Source organism: Oncorhynchus mykiss, chromosome 6 (genome assembly GCF_057628025.1).
Source record: "Oncorhynchus mykiss isolate SJ-2025 chromosome 6, ASM5762802v1, whole genome shotgun sequence".
Classification (NCBI taxonomy): Eukaryota; Metazoa; Chordata; class Actinopteri; order Salmoniformes; family Salmonidae; genus Oncorhynchus; species Oncorhynchus mykiss.
In genome coordinates, this window is record NC_143027.1 from 29687501 (window position 1) to 29708603 (window position 21103).

The window sequence follows — 21103 nt, forward strand, 5'->3', positions numbered from 1 at the left end:
AACTTCAACAGGAGAAAAAGCAGGAGCAGAACAGAGAACTAGAGGAGAGGATCAGATCGCTGGAGGAGAGGTTGAGGGGGATGGCGTGTGACAGAACAATCCACTAGAGAGGTGGCCACCCCCCGCAGAGAAGCCAGCAGAACAGCCCACCTCAGCACCCGACAAAAGTCTCGACATCACAGCAGAACAGACAAATGAAGAACCCCAAGCCCAGCGGCTCTCACCTTCTGTCTGAGGACCAACAAGGTTCACCAAGCCACATAATAATACACACAGGCACAAACGACCTGAGAGCACAGCAGGAAATGGTGGCCACAGCACTGAAGGGAGTGATTGAAAGAGCTTCTTCTACTTTCCCCAACGCACAAGTGGTTATCTCCACCCTGCCACCAAGAAAAGACTTCCACCCTGCCACAATACAGCGGGTAAACGCAAGTATTTCCCGTGACTGTGCCTCAAAACCAAATGTTTTCCTGGCCCACCACTCCACCCTGGACACCCTATGACCAGGTTCACCTCTACAAGGCAGCAGTGCCCACCTTTGCCCGGACTCTAAACAACATCGCTCTCAAACGTATCCAACACTTCACACAGGAGCAACAGATCAATAGACACCCCGCCCAGACCAGTGAGACACTCTCCCAGACCTGCGGGACCCCCCCCCTGGACCTACACATAGAGGACCCACGCCAAGAGGACTTACATCCAGACCACAGCACCCCCAGCCACATCCACACCCCAACCAATCAACACCCCCCCATGTCAACCATCCCCACATTCCATTTAGGCCCCCTCAGATCAGCCCCTCCCCCATGCACCCCACCCCCGCAATAGAGGGCCTCAACATGGAAATCACACATACGCCCAGGCAGTCAGTGGGCAAACAGGCCCAACCCCCACTCTTACACTAGCCCAAGCCAATGTCATGTACCAGATGCTCAGCAGGCTCTGCTCACACTTACTGGCCTGTGGCCAAACCACACGACCAACAACATTGGACACTTTATGGAACAAAAAGCACTGTATCATCCTAGAATATCCCAGGCCTGAGGTCATCTGCCTTTGTCCTAAAGAGCAGGAACCCAGACTTTACCAAAGAAATTGGTAATACAGACATTGTCATCCTGCAAGAAACCTGGTATAGAGGAGACGGACCCACTGGTTGCTCTCTAGGTTACTGAGAGCTGGTAGTCCCATCCACCAAACTACCAGGTGTGAAACAGGGAAGGGACTCAAGGGGTATACTAATTTGGTATAGAGCAGACCTAACTCACTCCATTAAATTAATCAAAACAGGAACATTTTACATTTGGCTAGAAATTCAAAAGGAAATTGTCTTAACAGAGAAAAATGTCCTCCTGTGTGCTACCTATATCCCCCCACTAGAATCCCCCTACTTTAATGAAGACAGCTTCTCCATCCTGGAGGGGGAAATCAATCATTTCCAGGCCCAGGGGCATGAACTACTCTGTGGCGACCTAAATGCCAGAACCGGACAAGAACCTGACACCCTCATGACACAGGGGGACAAACACCTGCCTGCAGGTGACAGCATTTCCTCCCCCATATGCCCCCCTAGGCATGACAACATAACCAACAAAAACGGGTCAGGTACACCAAAAGCTCATCTCTTGGCAGTAGTACTGTAGACTACTTTATCACTGACCTCAACCCAGAGTCTCTCAGAGCGTTCACAGTCAGCCCACTGACACCCCTATCAGACCACAGCAAAATCACAGTCTACTTGAACAGAGCAACACTCAATCATGAGGCATCAAAGCCAAAGGAACTGACTAACATTAAGAAATGCTAGATGGAAGGAAGGCAGTTTGGAAACCTACCAAAAAACAATTAGGCAACAACAAATTCAATCCCTTTAAGACAATTTCCTGGGTAAAATGTTCCACTGTAATAGTGAAGGTGTAAACTTGGCATTAGAAAATCTTAACAGTATATTTGACCTCTCAGCTTCCCTATCAAATCTAAAAATATCAAATAGAAAACCGAAGAAAATGAACAACAATGACAAATGGTTTGATGAAGAATACAAAAATCTAAGAAAGAAATTGAGAGACGTATCCAACCAAAAACAGAGACCCGGAAAACCTGAGTCTACGCCTTCACTATGGTGAATCACTAAAACAATACAGAAATACACTACGGAAAAAGAAGGAACAACACGTCAGAAATCAGCTCAATGTAATTGAAGAATCCATAGACTCACCACTTCTGGGAAAATTGGAAAACACTAAACAAACAACACAAAGAATTATCTATCCAAAATGGAGATTTATGGGTAAACCACTTCTCCAATCTTTTTGGATCTATAACAAAGAATAAAGAGCAAAAACATATAAAGGATCAAATACAAATCTTAGAATCAACTATTAAAGACTACCAGAACCCACTGGATTCTCCAATTACCTTGAATGAGCTACAGGACAAAATAAAAACCCTCCAACCCAAAAAGGCATGTGGTGTTGATGGTATCCTTAATGAAATGATCAAATACATAGACAACCAATTCCAATTGGCTATACTAAAACTCTTCAACATCATCCTTAGTTCTGGCATCTTCCCCAATATTTGGAACCAAGGACTGATCACCTGAATCCACAAAAGTGGAGACAAATTTGACCCCAATAACTACCGTGGGATATGCGACAACAGCAACCTCGGGAAAATCCTCTACATTATCATTAACAGCAGACTCATACATTTCCTCAATGAAAACAATGTACTGAGCAAATGTTAAAATTGGCTTTTTACCAAATTACCGTACAACAGACCATGTATTCACCCTACACACCCTAATTGACAACCAAACAAACCAAAACAAAGGCAAAGTATTCTCATACTTTGTTGATTTCAAAAAAGCCTTCGACTCAATTTGGCATGAGGGTCTGCTATACAAATTGATGGAAAGTGGTGTTGGGGGTAAAACATACGACATTATAAAATCCATGTACACAAACAACAAACACACATTTCTTCCCACAGGGCCGTGGGGTGAGACAGGGATGCAGCTTAAGCCCCACCCTCTTGAACACATATATCAATGAATTGGCACGGGCACTGGAAAAGTCTGCAGCACCCGGCTTCACCCTACTAGAATCTGAAGTCAAATGTCTACTGTTTGCTGATGATCTGGTGCTTGTCACCAACCAAGGAGGGCCAACAGCAGCACCTAGATATTCTGCACAGATTCTGCCAGACCTGGGCCCTGACAGTAAATCTCAGTAAGACCAAAATAATGGTGTTCCAAAAATGGTCCAGTCGCCAGGACAACAAATACAAATTCCATCTAGACACCATTGACCTAGAGCACACCAAAAAAACTATACATATCTTGGCCTAAACATCAGCGCCACAGTTAACTTCCACAAAGCTGTGAACGATCTGAGAGACAAGGCAAGAAGGGCATTCTATGCCACCAAAAGGAACATACAATTCAACATACCAATTAGGATCTGGCAAAAAATACTTGAATCAGTCACAGCCCATTGCCCTTTATGGTTGTAAGGTCTGGGGTCCACTCACCAACCAAGACTTCACAAAATGGGACAAACACCAAATTGAGACTCTGCATGCAGAATTCTGCAAAACTTTCCTCTGTGTACAACGTAGAACACCAAATAATGCACGCAGAGCAGAATTAGGCCAATACCAACTAATTATCAAAATCCAGAAAAGAGACGTTAAATTCTACAACCATCTAAAAGGAAGAGATTCCCAAACCTTCCATAACAAAGCCATCACCTACAGAGAGATAAACCTGGAGAAGAGTCTGGTCCTGGGGCTCTGTTCACAAACACACCCCACAGAGCCCCAGGACAGCAGCACAATTAGACCCAACCAAATCATGAGAAAACAAAAAGATAATTCTTTCCAATGTGTCAAGTAATTAACAAAAAAAACAGAGAAAACTAGAATGCTATTTGGCCCTAAACAGAGAGTACACAGTGGCAGAATACCTGACCACTGTGACTGACCCAAACTTAAGGAAAGCTTTGACTATGTACAGACTCAGTGAGCATAGCCTTGCTATTGAGAAAGGCCGCCGTAGGCAGACATGGCTCCCAAGAGAAGACAGGCTATGTGCTCACTGCCCACAAAATGAGGTGGAAACTGAGCTGCACTTCCTAACCTGCTGCCCAATGTATGACCATATTAGAGAGACTTATTTCACTCAGATTACACAGATCCACAAAGAATATCTACTGGGTGAAATTCCACAGTGTGCCATCACAGCAGCAAGATTTGTGACCTGTTGCCACAAGAAAAGGGCAACCAGTGAAGAACAAACACCATTGTAAAAACAACCCATATTTATTTTCCCTTGTGTACTTTAACCATTTGTACATTGTTACAACACTGTATATAAATATAAACATTTGTAATGTCTTTATTGTTTTGAAACTTCGGTATGTGTAATGTTTACTATACATTTGTATTGTTTATTTCACTTTTGTATATTATCTACCTCACTTGCTTTGGCAATGTTAACACATATTTCCCATGCAAATACAGCCCCTTGAATTGAAATTAGAGAGAGAGACAGAGAGAGACAGAGACAGAGACAGAGAGACAGACAGACAGACAGACACACCACATGGACAGACAGCAGTAGGGATATTTAAAAGGGGTGTTTACCTGTACCTTCATTGTTTCCCCTTGTAGGGAGCTGTCACTGTCGTCGTTGTCGTCGGGGCGTATCAGAACGGTGTTGCTAAGCAGGTGGTTCTGAACGGCCATGAGGTAGCGCAGGCTTGATGAGGCCACCTGGTAGAGGGGAAGGAGGGAGGGGGACTACAAGTCAGTATGGAACAGCTAACACACTTCATCTACTGCTGATTGCTAAACAGACCGTCTGACCAGACAAAGCCAAAGACACATACTGGCACAGTGGAGAGGAGCTTCTGGAAGTCATCCCTTGCGACAGTCTGACATTTAGTGATAAGAAGGCAGGATTCACGGACAACGGTCTTCAGGATGCAGTGCAGGAGTTCATCACTTAGTCTGGAGGGGAAACACAGGCGAGATAATGAGAGTGATTCAGCTGAACAACCCTGTTATACAGAGAGCAGAGTCATATTGCATTATTATTAATCATGGCTACATTTTATGGCATCAGGTTACTCAGTGAAACCACTCAGCTCTGGTTAGGGGAGGAATTGAGAGTTATTTTTCAAGCAGTAATACATGACATTGGAAAAACTGTTGAGAAAATGTCTGCAAAAGCTGGACTCTACCTGTAGTGGTCATCTTCGTCGCTCCCAAATCGATTTTTCTGCAGCTGGTCAGCCAGGTTGGTGAGGATGACATCGCGGAGCTGAGACAGACCACTGTTCCTCTCCCCTGAAGATCACACACAACTCCTTCAATACTTCCAGTGTATCAGATATTTGAGATACACACTCTAATCATGTTTGTGTTAAGAGTGTTCATAAAACCCAACGAGTAGGTCGCAACTATCACCTTCTGTCAGGACCAGCCTCAGCAGGCTGCTGAGTTCAGACTCCCCCTGATACAAAGTATTCAAACCCGAGCTATAGAGAGGGATGGATAGACAGACAATGACAGTAGGTGTCAATCACATCTGTAAGATCATGTCTTTACGTGTGTCCTGTGTTTATGGTGTTGTTCTGTACGGAGTTGTGTTTACCTGATAGCCAGGCACACTTCTCCCTGGATCTCTGGTCCGATCTGATCCACAGGAGCCATGAGCAGCTGCCACAGGAGCAGACCTGAACGCCGCACGCTCTCCCTGTTCTGCTCCGACTGAGGGTTGAAGAACCTGAACACCACCTGAACAGCAAACACCAATGTGTAAAAATGAGTGATTTAGACATCAGTTGGACTCCATGTAGCATCATAGCAGCACAGGGGTCTTAAAACTGAACTTGTCAAGGGACACCGGCAACCCAGGGACCCAATCATTCATTAGCAAATCAAAAAATACATTAATAAAATCACGTCTTGTCTTATCAGTGATAATGGCAAGGAGAAGTAACCAAAATGATGTATTATTTGGACCTCCCCATATTATAAATTGGAAGAGGAATTGTACTCTACCCTAGCCTATTAGCTAAAAAGGTAACTCCAAACACATTTTCGCTAATATCAGCTGTTCAGCTGGTTGAACAAAGGTTAACCATGTGTTGGCAAAATGAATGTACAAGTCAAGAAAGCTGACCAGCACCAGCCATTTGCCACACTGGTAGCCTATTCATGGGAAATGTTTCACCACCTGTGTCAGATACTCCTGCGAGAGTAATTTGCTCATATGTATATACTGTATTGTATATTATACCACTGACTGTTAAACAGCCAACTCCAGTACATTACAGGCTGCTGCCTAAAGACATAGATTAGAAATCACTGGCCACTTTAATAATGTCTTGGTATCTGGCATTACTCATCTCATATGTATAAACTGCACTCTATACTTTTCTACGGTATCTTAAATCACTTTAATTGTGTGTAAATATTGCATCACCCATCTCATATGTATATACTGTATTCTATACTACGCCACTGTATCTTAGTCCAATGCCACTCTGACATATGTATATATTCTTAATCCATTCCTTACTTAGATGTACGTGTATTTTGGGTATATGTTGTGAAAATGTTAGATATTACTGCACTGTCGGAGCTAGAAGTACAAGCATTTTGCTACACGCACAATAACATCTGCTAAACACGTGTATGTGATCAGTTCTCCAGCTCCACTGTACCTGGAACACCACCAGGATGCAGCGGATGATGCAGGTGTCCCTGTTGACCATGGCTTTCTCCATGATGTCGCAGATGCTGCTGAAGTGGCGAGCCTCGATGGGGTGCTGCTTGCCCATGAGGGCGCCCAGGGGAAAGCTGCTGCTGCTGGCTGCCAGAAGGTTGAGCTGGTGGATGCACATGGCGCCCACATGGTGAAGCAGCTGGTTGATCACCTCTCCGGTGGCCACGGTCTCCTCTGCAGCAGGGAGCGAGGGGTAAGTCAACTCTTAACGGTACGATTTGACTTAAAAGGAAGAAGCTGGTTGAGACACTCTTCAGCCTATAATTCTGCAGCACATAATTTGAGGTCAGCGTTGTTTTGTTAGTAAAACTGTTTTGGTTACCTTTGGGTTCCTTGATGACATGACTGACGCCAAGCCTATGGCACACGTGATGGAAGGCCTGGTTGCCAGGGTTAGACCACTGGTCCATGTAGTCACTGGAGCAGCTCCAGATTAAGTTGTTAAGGGCGTCATAGCAGGCTCCTACAACACAAATGTCACATAAGCTCTACTTTGAGAACGGTGCACTTAACTAGAAATACATTTTAAAAAGCCTAATTCCTGAACAGGAGCTTACCCAGCCCTGCCACCTGGGCCCCCCTGCCTAGAGAACTGCCAGGTGCGTCAATGAGATCTGCCCGGCTACTGAACTGACCATCCACTAGGTTGAATGCCAGACTGGATGAGAGGACTGGTCGGGGAAACAAAGGAAAGCAGTCAACAAATATACCACTAACAGTGAAAAGACTTGCCTAAAACACAACAGAGAAAAACAGTGGCGAGGAACATCTGCTCTTACTCTTCAGGGAGGACAAGCCGCTGGTCCCTCCAAACAGGGAGCGTGTGGCAGAGCTGCCAGACACTCCGGGCGGAGATGCCAGCATCACCAGGGACGTCCCACACACATACATGGGAGTCTTCCTCAGAGTCTTTAGAGGGAGTCCACAGCTAGTGTTTACTGCTGTGGAAGAGGAGCACAGACATGAGGGATGTGAAGTGTGAATCGCACAATGAGCAATGTGATGAGGATAATGAAGATTCAATCATATTTTTCACTGCCTGGATATCACACATTTAACTGGGGGTGAAACAAAAACTGTTGTGTTAGTGCCTTCAGGAAGTATTCACACCCCTTGACTTGTTCCACATTTTGTTGTGTTACAGTCGGAATTTCAAATAGATTCAATTGAGATGTCGTCACAAATTAATTATAAATGAAAGGCTGAAATGTCTTGAGTCAGTAAGAATTCAACCCCTTTGTTATGGCATGCCTAAATACGTTTAGGAATAAAGATTTGCTTAACAAGTCACATACTAAATTGTTTAATAATAGTGTTTAACATGATTTCTGAATGACTACCTCATCTCTGTACCCCACACATACAGGTAATTGTAAGGTCCCTCAGTCAGACACAGATTCAACCACAAAGACCAGGGAGGTTTTCCAAGGCCTCGCAAAGGGACCCTATTGGTAGATGGGTAAAAATAAGCGGACATTGAATGTCCCTTTGAGCATGGTGAAGTTATTTGTAACACTTTGGATGGTGTATCAATACACCCAGTCACTACAAAGATACAGGCATCCTTCCTAACTCAGTTGCCGGAGAGGAAGGAAACCGCTCAGGGATTTCACCACGAGGCCAATGGTTTCCTTAAAACAGTTAGTTTAATGGCTGTGATAGGAGAAAACGGAGGATGGATGGATCAACAACATTGTAGTTACTCCATAATACTAACCTAAATGACAGAGTGAAAAGGAGAAACCGAACAGAATAACAATATTCCAAACCATGCATCCTGTTTGCAACAAGGCACTAAAGTAATACTGCAAATAATGTGGCAAAGCAATTACCTTTTTCTCTTGATTACAAAGTGTTATGTTTGGGGCAAATCCAATAGATTACCGAGTACCACTTGCAATATTTTCAAGCATAGTGATGGCTGCATCATGTTATGGGTATGCTTTAAATTGTTAAGGACTGGGGAGTTTTCAGGGTAAAAAAAAAGGTTTATATATCTAAATAGTGTGAGGTCATTACCAGACTGCTCCTCCTTGACAGTGTTGGTGATGGCAGAGCCGGTGAGAGCGGCCAGCGTTGCGGAGTGGGAGGCGCGAAAGCGTGACATGCGGCTCAGCAGCAGCTCGTTCAGACACTTGGACGACTCGCCTTCCTTTCGTATCAGGATCACTCTCTCCTGCAGGACGTCTGCCACACACAATCCTGTCTCTGTCTGCACCCGAGGGAGGAGGGAGAGAGGGGTGAGAGATGGGAAGGAGGGAGAGCCTTGTTGAGCATGGTCGAAAGGCTTGGAGAAACATCCTCACCGATAGCTGAAAGACATCCATGAAGACCGAGTGGCCTTTCTGGGTCTTCTCGTTGAGGCTGGCAGGAGACCACACCCAGTACAGGTAGGTTCCATCTGAGCACAGGTGCAGCGTGGACATGCTGCTGCCCACGGGGAAGTGGTGGGCTGGCATGAGAACGACCTGGCACACCTGAGACAGGTAGAAAGGTCAGTCTTTTGGAAGAGATACAGTACTGGATCACCCAATGTGTGGTGCTGGCCTGAGTTAGTGTAATTGAGGCCTGTTGCTAGGTGCCAGCTGCCATACCTGCAGGGTGAAGGGGTCGATGACCTGGCACAGCTGATGAGGCTTGGCATCAAAGGAGGCGGAGCGGTGTAGAAGGCGGCCACTGCTGAACACCACCCAGCCGGGCTCCAAGTCCTCATTCCGACAGTACACAAACCCCCTGCACAAACACACAAAATAATGATCTCCATTTCCTCTGATATTTTGCTCAAAAAGTGAAATAAATCAGAGGGGGAATACAGTAGGGCAGAGGGGTTTTGAAGTTCAGGTCAGAAGGAGGGAACAGGAGAGTTAGAACAGGACAGGAGGTAGCCCGGTGGCTCCCTACTTATATGTACAGTATATACACTACATGTAAAAAATGTGTGGACATCCCTTCAAATGAGTGACATTTGCTATTTCAACCACAACCGTTGCTGACAGGTGTATAAAATCGAACACACAGCCACGCAATCTCCATAGACAAACATTGGCAGTAGAATGGCCACCTGAAGAGCTCAGTGACTTTCAACGTGGCACTATCATAGGATGCCACTTTCCCAACAAGTACGTTCGTCAAATTTCTGCCCTCATCAACTGTAAGTGCTGTTATTGTGAAGTGGGAGTCTAGGAACAACAAAGCAAAGTCCATACAGAAAATGGTTTGTCGAGATCGGTGTGGAAGAACTTGACAGGCCTGCACAGAGTCCTGACCTCAATCCCATCGAACACCTTTGGAATGAATTGGAACACCGACTGCGAGCCAGGCCTAATCGCCCAACATCAGTGCCCGACCTCACTAATGCTCTTGTGGCTGAATGACAGTGTACCCCTGCACATCGACTCTGTACTGGTACCTCGTGTAAATATAAAAGTTATCGTTACTCATTTATTCCTCATGTTATTCTTTTTCTATTAGTCTCTCTCTGCATTGTTGGGAAGGGCCCATAAGCATTTCACTGTGAGTCTACACCTGTTGTTTACGAAGCATGTGACAAGTAAAATTGGATTTGAGGGTATTTTAAGTGAGGCACTCTCACTCTTTCTCTCTGCAGATATAGGCAGGGGTGTCATGTTACCTCAGTGTCCCGTGCAAACCGGAGCCCAGCTTGCTGATCCCTCTCCCAAAGGAGTTAGTGGTGTAGAGATAGAGCCCATCTGTGGCCAGGCAGCGCCCTAGGTCTGTGTCTGCAACAGCAGGGAGGATATAGACAGAGTGAGGAACAGCAGAAGAGGGGGAGCAAAAAAAACAGGAACGGAGGGGAGAGGGAGGACAGTATAGAGCGGAGGGGATAACAGGATACGGGGTGTGATTAAGCTGAAAGATAGCATAGTAAGTGTATACATTTTATAGCATAGTAAGTGTACACATGGTTTCACACACCCACAGCATTGGCCAAACAGAATCAAAGGAGACTAGTCAGCCAATCAACAAGAACGGCAGGGAAAAATACTTTTGGCTGAACCTGCCTGTAGTTTGCACTTGGCAGGTGAGAGGGATAAGCCCCTCAGCACACAGCCTGCCAGCTCTACTAGATTCTTTAGCTGCTATTTCTCTGCCTCTCAACTGGCTTCCTATAGGAGAGCTGATGAGGTCCTATCACCTTACAGGGCTCTCCAAGGTCAGCCCATCGATTGGAGGAAACAAGCCATCACCCACCCTCCCTCTTTCTCCCTCAAACTTCTGCTAGTCATTACCCTGCCCTATAACCAACACATGATGCCTTCTTCAGAAGACTCAGCCAATGAGACAGAAGGATGACTCCATGTCTGCCCTTGGCTTAATGTTGGGAGTACTAAGTGGCTCCAGACAAAGGATCAAATAGAAATGATCTAAAGAGGTGAATGAATAAATCATCATCCAAATGAGAGGAAGGATTATCAGAGCCAGCAGGACTTAGCCTGGTTGCTGTTGTCACCAGAACCCTACTACACTTGCAGTACACTCACATACACATGACTTTATAATGGTACTGTGAAAATGAGGTGGCCCGGTATATATATATATATATATAAAATATGATCACTAGACTGGAATATATTTAGAAAAAAAAGCAACCTCCGTTGATACCCCCCCAGGTCCGGTTCAAAGGAAGTTTGACCCTATCCCAAGACCAATGGAGCTCTTGTTCACACACACACGGGCTTACCTTTGCTCTCTGCCCCTCCAGCGCTGCTGTCAGGTGTAGGCAGCATGTCTTCAAAGCCCCAGGAGACCCTGTGCTTGCCCCCGAGCAGACAGGACGGGGAGCCTGGGCCCCCCTCCAGCACCAGGAGTCTGGGTGGGACAGATCAGGAGAGAAAGAGTTCACAATGACGACAACACAGAAAAGGGACAACGGTGTCTCACCAAGTACATCCAGACATAAGGATACTAGACTCACCTGTAGAGCACATCAGCCACAGGGAGCTGGCCCAGGTCTGTCTGTTTCTGCAGCAGGTGAACTGTGTGGATGAAGGTCTTCAGTGACCCTCTGGAAACATAAAACGTGTTAAACCATGAAATGGGAGGGAGGGAAAGTCAGTGAAGTTAAGGTACCAGGTAGGCCTGATAGTGTTAAAGAAAAATTCCACCCAAAAACTATTGTTTTGGTATTTGTTTCATTAGTCCATCGTTGATATAGTGGGAGTATCATTTGCTTTTCAACAGGACAATGACCCAAAACACACCTCTAGGCTATGTAAGGGCTATTTTACCAAGGAGAGTGATGGAGTGCTGCTTCAGATGACCTGGCCTCCACAATCACCTTAACCTCAACCCAATTGAGATAGTTTTGGATGAGTTGGACTGCAAAGTGAAGAAAAAGCAGCCAACAAGTGCTCAGCATTTGTGGGAACTCCTTCAAGACTGTAGTAAAAGTATCCCTCATGAAGTTGGTTGAGAGAATACCAAGAGTGTACAAAGCTGTCATCAAGGCAAAAGGTGACTAAAGAATCTCAAATATAGATAATTTGGATTTGTTTAACTCTTTCATAGTTTTGATGTCTTCACAATTATTCTACAATTTAGAAAATAGTCAAAATAAAGAAAAACCCCTGAAATGAGTAGGTGTGTCCAAACTTTTGACTGGTACTGTATGTCTTGAAAACTTTTTGGAACTACACTGAATGTACAGAACATTAGGAACACCTGCTCTTTCCATGACAGACAAGGTGAATCCAGGTGAAAGCTATGATCCCTTATTGATGTCACCTGTTAAATCCACTTCAAATCAGTGTAGATGAAGGGGAGGAGACAGGTTAAAGAAGGACTCCTAAGCCTTGGACATGGATTGTGTATGTGTGCCATTCAGAGGGTGAATGGGGGTTTTCACACTCAACAGTTTCCCTTGTGTATCAGGAATGGTCCACCACCCAAAAGACATCTAGCCAACTTGACACAACAGTGGGCAGCATTGGAGTCAACATGGACCAGCATCCATGTGGAACACTTTTGACACCTTGTAGTACATGCCCCGATGAATTGAGGCAGGTCCGGAGGCAAAGGGGAGTGAAATTGAATATTAGGAAGGTGTTCCTAATGTTTCGTACACAGTGTATATCAACAATGGACAAATTAAACAAATACCAAAAGAAAGTTCCCCTTTAACACAAAAGATAATGTTGTGCCATGCTTCAGCTGTGTAGCCATTTCTTGATCTGCATTATTTGCCTTACTTTCCACAATGTATGACCAATTATTATTTGTGTTCTTTATATAATCTTAGAAGTCACATCTCTTTTCCAAGTGAGCCCTGGCCAAGAAAGAAGCTTACATATAATTAAACAATAGACAAAAAAATATAACAATGAATGGAAGATAAAATGGTGCAAAGGAGAGCAGGTTTAAAAACATGTGCAGTCTGGTCAGCAGCCCTCCAATCCAGAATTTAAAATCAATTGGAATAAAATGATCTAATTTTAAGTCCTTCTGGAAAGTGTTTCAGGACGATGGGGCAGCATAGTTAAGCACTCTTACCAGACTCAGTTCATGTGTTGTTTACAGTATAATATCACATGTACTTTCTGCTTTAGTGTCGTCCTCATAGAAAATATTTGAAAGACATTCCATTTGTCATTAACATTGACGTTGTGTGTTTATGCCTGTGAGTGTGGCGAGCTGGTGACATCACACTGACGAGAAACAGTTATGCTACTTTGACCATTAAAAAAAAATAAAGAACGCAGCGATAAGGCACACCCGAACCATCAGGGGAGACAGAGGATAGCCAAGCTCTTTAACTTCCCACCACTGTTGGTGAAATAGAGGGCACCAGAGCTGGATGGTTCCCCAACACAATGGGCTCCATGCCTCTACAGAGGGCACACAAAGGGCAGAGGGTTCTGGTTAACAAGTGAAGCTCAGTTGTCAACAGCAGAAGCCGGGCTGCAGCCACAGGTGAAAGAAAAGAGTGCTTTCCTCTGTGACCTCGGTCAGGGGTTTTCTAACTGGGGTCCACGGATACCATGTTCATGTCTCTGCGTCCAGTATGAAGGAAGTTAAAAAGGTCGTTTCACAAGCCAATAGCGTTAGCGCAATGACTAAGTCTTCAGGAACAGTGTGATGCTAGCTGTTCCTGTTCATCAGACTCTGGGGAAGTAGATTAAGGGCTTCATTGACAAAATCCCAAACGATCCTTGTGATATGGAGGAATTTATAGTCATTGGAGCTAATAACAGGGTTTTTTCTGCATACTGGTCACTTTTCGGGATGGAAAAACAGTGTGTGTCAACTTAAATAAACAACCAAAACCAGATAGAAAGCACGCAGAAGAGATAGAATTTTAAATATTCTACTGTTAGTCAATGCCACTCCGACGTTGCTCGGTTAATATGTGTAGGTGTGTGTATATATATATATATATATATATATATATATATATATATTTTTTTTTTTACCTTTATTTAACTAGGCAAGTCAGTTAAGAACACATTCTTATTTTCAATGACGGGCTAGGAACAGTGGGTTAACTGCCTGTTCACGGGCAGAACAACAGATTTGTACCTTGTCAGCTCGGGGATATGAACTTGCAATCTTTCGTTTACTAGTCCAACACTCTAACCACTAGGCTACCCTGTCACCCCAAATATGTGTAGGTGTGTAAATATGTGTAGGTGACCAGAAAATTAGATTGGATTTTGATAATAGCATCTTTGAGAACTAAAAATCAAATGAAAGCTAGACAGTCAGGAGGAATAGAACATTTTAATACCCCAGCATTCAGGGCACACCAATGATGATTGAGCATAGGAACACAGCATTAGCCATGGCAAAATGCATAGAACTGCAGGAAATTCTCTCTCAGCTGAAAGGAAAAATAGTAGCATTGCAAAAAGGTGCTTTACAACAGCTAAGTGTTGTCTGTCACCACGATGCCTTTACATTTTTAGCTAGAATATGTTAGAGTTTACACTTCCTCTTCCAATGAACTGTGAGGAGGTTAAAACAATGAAACGGTCTTCCAAATCTACTCATTTTAAAATGTGGATTACTTCTACTTGCCATTATCATTCACCTGAGACAATACGTGATTATATATATTTTTTGCTAAAATATGATGGGGGTCCCTGGGTTGCCAGTTTGCCTGGGCAAGAGTCCCTGAGAAAGAAAAGTCTGAAAACCCCTGACCTAGGTGACCAACAAGACCCCTGTTCAACAAGCATCACTGACATAGCAAACAAAAACTGAAAGGCCTTTTTCAAAGATAAAGAAAGAGAAGATTATATTTAGTGAACAACTGGGGCTAGCTACGTCACTGAAAGTGGAAACAGAAAAGACAATTGAGGGCTTGCCTAATCACCATTTGAGCAGTATTAGAAGGCTGGAGTAAATGAGCCAGACGGCTAAGCAGACTCAAGTGACCCGGCATACTATTCTCTCCTCTTTATGTGTGGTGTGCTCTGTTAAGCGTGTGGTCTCACCTGGCACAGGCGAGAGCTACCAGGGCAGCGGCAGCATTCTCCCTCTGCCTGTGTGCGTGGAGCATGTATGTAGGAGCCTGGCCCTGCTGGGTCTGTGCTGTCTGCTGGACACCCTCCTCCAGCCAGGAGCAGAGCAGCCCTTCTAGGCCATTGAGGCAGTCAGCAGGCTCCTTGCTGAGGCTGAGGGGCTGGCAGTCACGCAGGCAAGACAGCAGTACCTCCGCCGTGACCCCACAGAGCGCCGGGTCACTGCGTGTCTGGGACTGCAGGAGGGGGAAGACCAGTAGCAGCCCCATGCGGGAGGTGAAAGGAGCCTGTTCAGGCTGCTGCAGCAGGCCTTGTCGTTTTAGCAGGGCCAGGGCCTCCTCATCGCCCCCTCCAGCCCCCTCCCGGTCCTGCTGCTCCTCCAGGGCCAACTGACGCTGAGCCCCCCACAGGCCCCGCAGAGCATTCAGACGGTATTCCAACAGGCGGGCATACGCATTGCTTTGGTTACCACAGACTGCACGGAGACGCTCGGCTAGCTCCGCAGGGTTCTTTGTCTCGAATGTGAGGATCTAGAAGAGATAGAAAGGAAGAATGAGAAAATGTGAGGGATACAGAAAATAGCCATGAAGATCTGTAACTAAGAGGAGTTGGTTTAATCCTTGGGGAGACAATGGGTCGAGATCTCAAAGCGATGACGGCATCCAGTATAGTGCACTGACTGTAAATCACCATCTAGCTGGGGTCTGGCAACCTCTAAATCCAATTTACAACAGAGCACTGCTTCACTATGAGATAATGTGTAGCTAAATTGAATATGATGGAGGAAAAGGAGGTTAGACCCTTTAATTCTAATGATACTCATTAAAGAATCAAAATACATGTGTGGAAATAACCTGGGATACTCCTTGTTGTATTTATAACCCACAGTCATTTCACATTTAAATTGTATTCATGGTGCAGATGTTCTTACCAAGAGAAACAGACAGAAACAGCATTACATAAACAACAAAATAAGCAGTTTGAAAAAGAGAGAGATTGTGGGGTTATTTCAGAGGAGGTGTGCATCATCTGCACTTACGCAGCATTTCAACCAGGTATCGATTACAGTGTCTACTCTAAGACTCCATAACACCATTTAGCAGGCACGTTTTTTTATTCAGATATGCGACTAATGTTACGGTAAAATCCCTTCATTGGAGACTGGGATTGTTCACCGACCCTCTCCACCTTACTCTGCAGAAAGGATTCTACTCTACAGCTAGATTTCCATCCAATTGGAGAAAGATGTTCATCCAAATATTCTAGAAGCTGCATAAAGAAAATATGCACATTTTTCCACCAGTGGTGTTTCACCAAATGGACTTGTTGCGGATAAAGATCAGTGCCTGACAAAGTAGGGCACAACATTTTCTTTTCCGCTTAAGTTTTCATGTCCCGAAAAACTCACATTTTCAATATGTTCCCATCACATTTTCAACTGCACCGATACATTTGTCACTAAAACTGTTACGTTAAATACCAAATGTGACTACTCAGCAGCTCGCAGATACAGATATAGTGCGGGTAGGCTAGTCTACATTATTATGGATAAGAGCGAAAACATTATATTTGTCAAAAGGCAGTCAAGCATCGATCATCATGTCACCAGAATAAGACCATAGATATTTATTGGAAAGGAGCATCCAGCTCATCACCGTGCACTTTCACCACCCTGTGAAGTTCATCGTAATGTATTTCATTTGTAGCATAATAAACTGCATGGTTTCCCAAGTCGTAGTGGGAGGACCACACACCATATGATTGTGTGACTCCAAATTTACTTCGATATATGATGGTTATTATATCAATATCTGCGCATAAAAGCGTTTCCACCGCCATTTTATGCATAATTAATTTTACAGACACAAAATGTATCCCACTATGTCGAACGAACAAATTATATTTATAAAATTGTACCGAAACGTCCTATTTTTTTTAAACGGTATGACTTTACACGCATAAAAAACTGTGGATGGAAACGTGGTTAGTGATGCTGATAAAAATAGCCTGCATCGAAGCGCCCATGGGCTGCTGGATGAAATGATCAATCATGAGTTTGGCTACATTAACCCAAAAGAGACATGCATATGGAAACATTCCCACTGTGCTAATGGCCCCTGTAGATGGCCTCCATAAAGACCAGATGAAGCTGCTTGGAGAGGCTGGAGGACTTAACCAAACCACACATTTTAATGTTTCTACTACTCTCTGATAGGGAAATTACAATGTCCACAGACCCCCTAATAACCCCAACTCATCATACAGCAATTAGTGTTGCACTACGTTACCTCCTCACATCATTTTTATTTAACTAGGCAAGTCAGTTAAGAACAAATTCTTATTTACAATGACGGCCTACCCCAGCCAAACCCTAACAATGTTGGGCCAATTGTGCGCCGTCCTACGGAACTTCCCATCACGGCCGTTTGTGATACAGCCTGGAATCTAACCAGGGTTAGTGACACCTCTAGCACTAAGATGCAGCGCCTTAGACCAACCACTGTGCCACTCGGGAGCCCCACATAATAAGAATAAGGTTAGTGAGAGCAGGGGGAAGGGTAGATGGTGGTGACAGTACAATAACTAGAGGCACACTGCAGATGCTCAGGTTACATGCCATCCATCCTTCCACTGCAGAAAGGACAAGCAACACTTCCATGTCCTGTACTGCTATTGAACTAATGGTACTGGGCTATTCTGAGAAGTGACACGGGCAATAAGACCTTTGTTTTGACCTCCACCTCTCAGACCCAAAGCTAAGCCTGTCCCACTATGAAGCAGTAGAATCAGGATGCCAAACTACTGCACCTGGGGCATAGGGCTAGCTGGCACAGCTGCTCTATCCCCCCAGTCATTGCTCCACTCTTACAAAAAATAAGAAAACTTCACAAGCAGGAAATGTACACAGTAAAGTCTAGTCCTCTCAGGTTGATTGATTCTCTGTGTCCATCTGTAGCATGTAATCTGTCTGACTCTCACTCATTCACCATCCATCAATCTGTGACCCCTTTATTTATCTATCTACATCACTCTCCATCTGTGCACCCTCAGTTGCAAACCACAATTTACTTGTTCTCACCTTCTCTATTCCCCCCATTCCACCATTTTCTGGTCGTTAACACAATTATACTCCAGTATGAGTAGTAGGAACTAGAGAAAGTCCATATTCATAAAAAAAAACATACAGGAGTAATTATAGGTTAAGTGCCTTGCTCAAGGGCACAATTACATAGGTTTCACTTAGTCAGCTCAGGGATTCAAATCAAATCATTATTGGTCACTTACACACAGTTAGCAGATGTTATTGTGAGTGTAGCAAAATGCTGGTGCTTCTAGTTCTGACAGTGCAGCAATATCTATCAAGTAATATCTAAAGATTCTACAACAAATACCTAATACACACAAATCTAAGTCAAATCTAATCTGGAATAAGAATAGATAACCTGCAACCTTTTGAATTACAGGGCCATCACTCTTAACCACTAGGTTACCTGCCGCCCTAGTCTCTGATAACGGGATTGATCATTCAAGCGTCCATTCATTCGGTACTTATTCTGAACCTTAATGTCAAGGTTGACCAGAAAAGGCCTTTTAAGAGTCAAGCACATAGGCTAGCTAGCTTAATAGTCAATATTTTTGTGTTTATGGTTGAGTAAAAGGCCACAAGGCATTGCACAGGTGTCAACACCAGATTAATATTGATCAAATAAAAAAAAGACTGGCATTGAATTGTGGCAGTTCATTTAAATACTGTCAAGTGTGCCAATGAGGAAGTATACTGTGCTTCTATGTGCTGAACTCTGAACGGTAAGACCCCCTGGCTACATACTGGTTTGAGGAGCTTGCAAGCATACCTTATTTACTTTTCCTATTGTATTTGTTTAGTTTGTATGCCAATGTGCTTTGAAGAATGTAATGCATAAGTTGATGAACACAACAACAATAGCCAGCCACCACTCAAGAGCACCCAATGTCTAGGCCAAAAATGACAAGGGGTTCCCCACAAAAGGTAGGGATTTAAAAGCCAAGTCTACCTAGCTACGTCGTGAGTCATCATGTCTACACAGTGAGATTCATAGCTAACGTTATAGCAGCTGGTTCAGATCAATCAGGAAAGGAAACAACGTTATCACCACATTGAGTATTAGCTGGCAATAAGAATTTCAATTGACATGAATAACGTACCTAGTTATAGCTAACTACCTCTTCAAAAGGTAACGTTAGACTGTCTGCTAACGTTGGCTAACAGTTAGCCTGCTATTGTTACTGTTAACGTCATGACCTGCTTGTCAAGCCGGGGTTGGCACCTTACTCATGAACATTATTAGCTAAAAATAGAATCCGTTTCTACAGCTAAATGTGACTTTATTCATATGGAATCAAATGTTGAGCTAGCTAGGTAACGGTAGCTTTCGGCTATTTAGTTTAACTATAGTCGGTTAGCCAGCTAACGTTAACTACACTCTGTTGTTGCCAAGAAAACATTCGAAATGCAAACGTTGATGCAGAGTAGACTCACCTCCTGCTCAATGTCCCCCTGCTCAGATACCCCGATTTCACTGGGAAGTTCCGCCAGATCCGTGACCCGAATCAGTCCATCGTGAAGGAAAATAGTCTCTTCCTTCACTGACAGCCACTGGGACGAATCCACGGCCCCGGAGCCCATCTCTCTCTCCCCCGAGAAAAATGTCAGAGAGGTCGAACATCAAAACAAATTCAATATCCGAAATGACAACAACACTACCCGACAGACATGCTGTCAGTCAGATGACAAACTCAAACGTAGTCCGATCCAGCTACGTTAGCTAACTAATGTCACTCGTACTGCTTTACTACAGTGGCTAGCTGGCTAACATAGGTCGGCCAGCTGATTGCACTGTGTGGGACAGGTTCTTTATCTAGCCGAGGCTAGCTATCAACCGTACTGTACCGTCTTTACAGTGCAGAGTGGATATGACACTCTGTAAACCGTAATATTTAAAGCGAAGTTTCATAAATGACTGCCTTCTCCTGTTGAACACAAAGCCTGAGCATAACCACAACACGAAAAGAAAGCAGGAAAAATGGCTCCGTTAATGGTCCAACCCCTGTTTATTAGTGACCGGATAGATATTCGAAATACCACAGCTGAGACGCCATGTTTCGTAGGCCAACAGTTCCCAGCATACACTGCAGGTTATCCTACATCGGGGATCTCTAACCTTTTCTAGCATGATAGCTACTCTTCCCCGGGCCCTTGGTGTACAACAGGTGTTTTATGTCAATATACCTGGTAAAATAATGGTTAAAACAACACAAAGTAGGCCCAATTAAATTGAGTATTTCCTGAACTCTGTTCTCTCACTAAAAAATGTCCTGGTTTTGGAAAAAAAAAATATGTTTGCTCTCATGATTTAAATTGTTGAAAGAGAAACATCGAGAACTTATGTTCTGAATCCATGTTTTTTTTAAGGTATAAAAAACGAAATTTGCGTATAATTCCCCTTTAACTGCACATGTAGCAAGAGAGTAATTTGTCGGTCAAGAGATGTTTCTGCTGGGCCTTATGGGAAACCGAGGCTTTCAGCAAATTGTTCCGGGAAACGGTTCAGTACTTGGAGCGTCATTGTCTGTTCACAATGCACATGACATGTGCTAGACAGCAATAGGTTTGATTATCAGATAGTTTTTTTTTCTCCGCTGTTTTTATGTACATTTCGTGGCGCAGCGGTAAATCGTTGGCTTTAGTAGCCTACAATCAGTTGGAAGACCGGGTTTACATAATGCTTCACTGTTTTACCTTGAAGTTTGCTATTCAAAACTGAATCTATAGTATTATTTC

The 21103-nt window shown here is 44.0% G+C and overlaps 1 protein-coding gene across 6 annotated transcripts in view; it reads right to left on the reverse strand.

Annotated features, from left to right (window-relative positions):
* LOC110525681 (putative E3 ubiquitin-protein ligase HECTD4) overlaps window positions 1-20817 on the reverse strand; it is a 70964-nt gene extending 50147 nt beyond the window's left edge. For 3 of the 6 annotated variants that reach the window (XR_005052053.2, XM_036979793.2, XM_090237497.1), the window contains exons 1-17: window positions 19802-20804; window positions 15256-15812; window positions 11739-11828; window positions 11505-11632; window positions 10434-10542; window positions 9397-9535; window positions 9109-9279; window positions 8822-9014; window positions 7582-7743; window positions 7360-7473; window positions 7125-7265; window positions 6741-6976; window positions 5666-5808; window positions 5479-5549; window positions 5253-5358; window positions 4899-5019; window positions 4654-4782 (exon numbers count right to left, since the gene is read on the reverse strand). Coding sequence is in view for 5 of the 6 variants with exons in the window: in XM_036979793.2 (XP_036835688.2) it covers window positions 4654-4782; window positions 4899-5019; window positions 5253-5358; window positions 5479-5549; window positions 5666-5808; window positions 6741-6976; window positions 7125-7265; window positions 7360-7473; window positions 7582-7743; window positions 8822-9014; window positions 9109-9279; window positions 9397-9535; window positions 10434-10542; window positions 11505-11632; window positions 11739-11828; window positions 15256-15812; window positions 19802-19948 (2757 nt within the window). In the remaining variant the exon portion in view is untranslated. Of the gene's footprint in view, window positions 1-4653; window positions 4783-4898; window positions 5020-5252; window positions 5359-5478; window positions 5550-5665; window positions 5809-6740; window positions 6977-7124; window positions 7266-7359; window positions 7474-7581; window positions 7744-8821; window positions 9015-9108; window positions 9280-9396; window positions 9536-10433; window positions 10543-11504; window positions 11633-11738; window positions 11829-15255; window positions 15813-19801 lie in introns of all 6 variants that reach the window. The other 3 variants (XM_036979795.2, XM_036979796.2, XM_036979794.2) reach the window with 3 other exon arrangements.
* Between the last annotated feature and the right edge of the window lie 286 nt (window positions 20818-21103).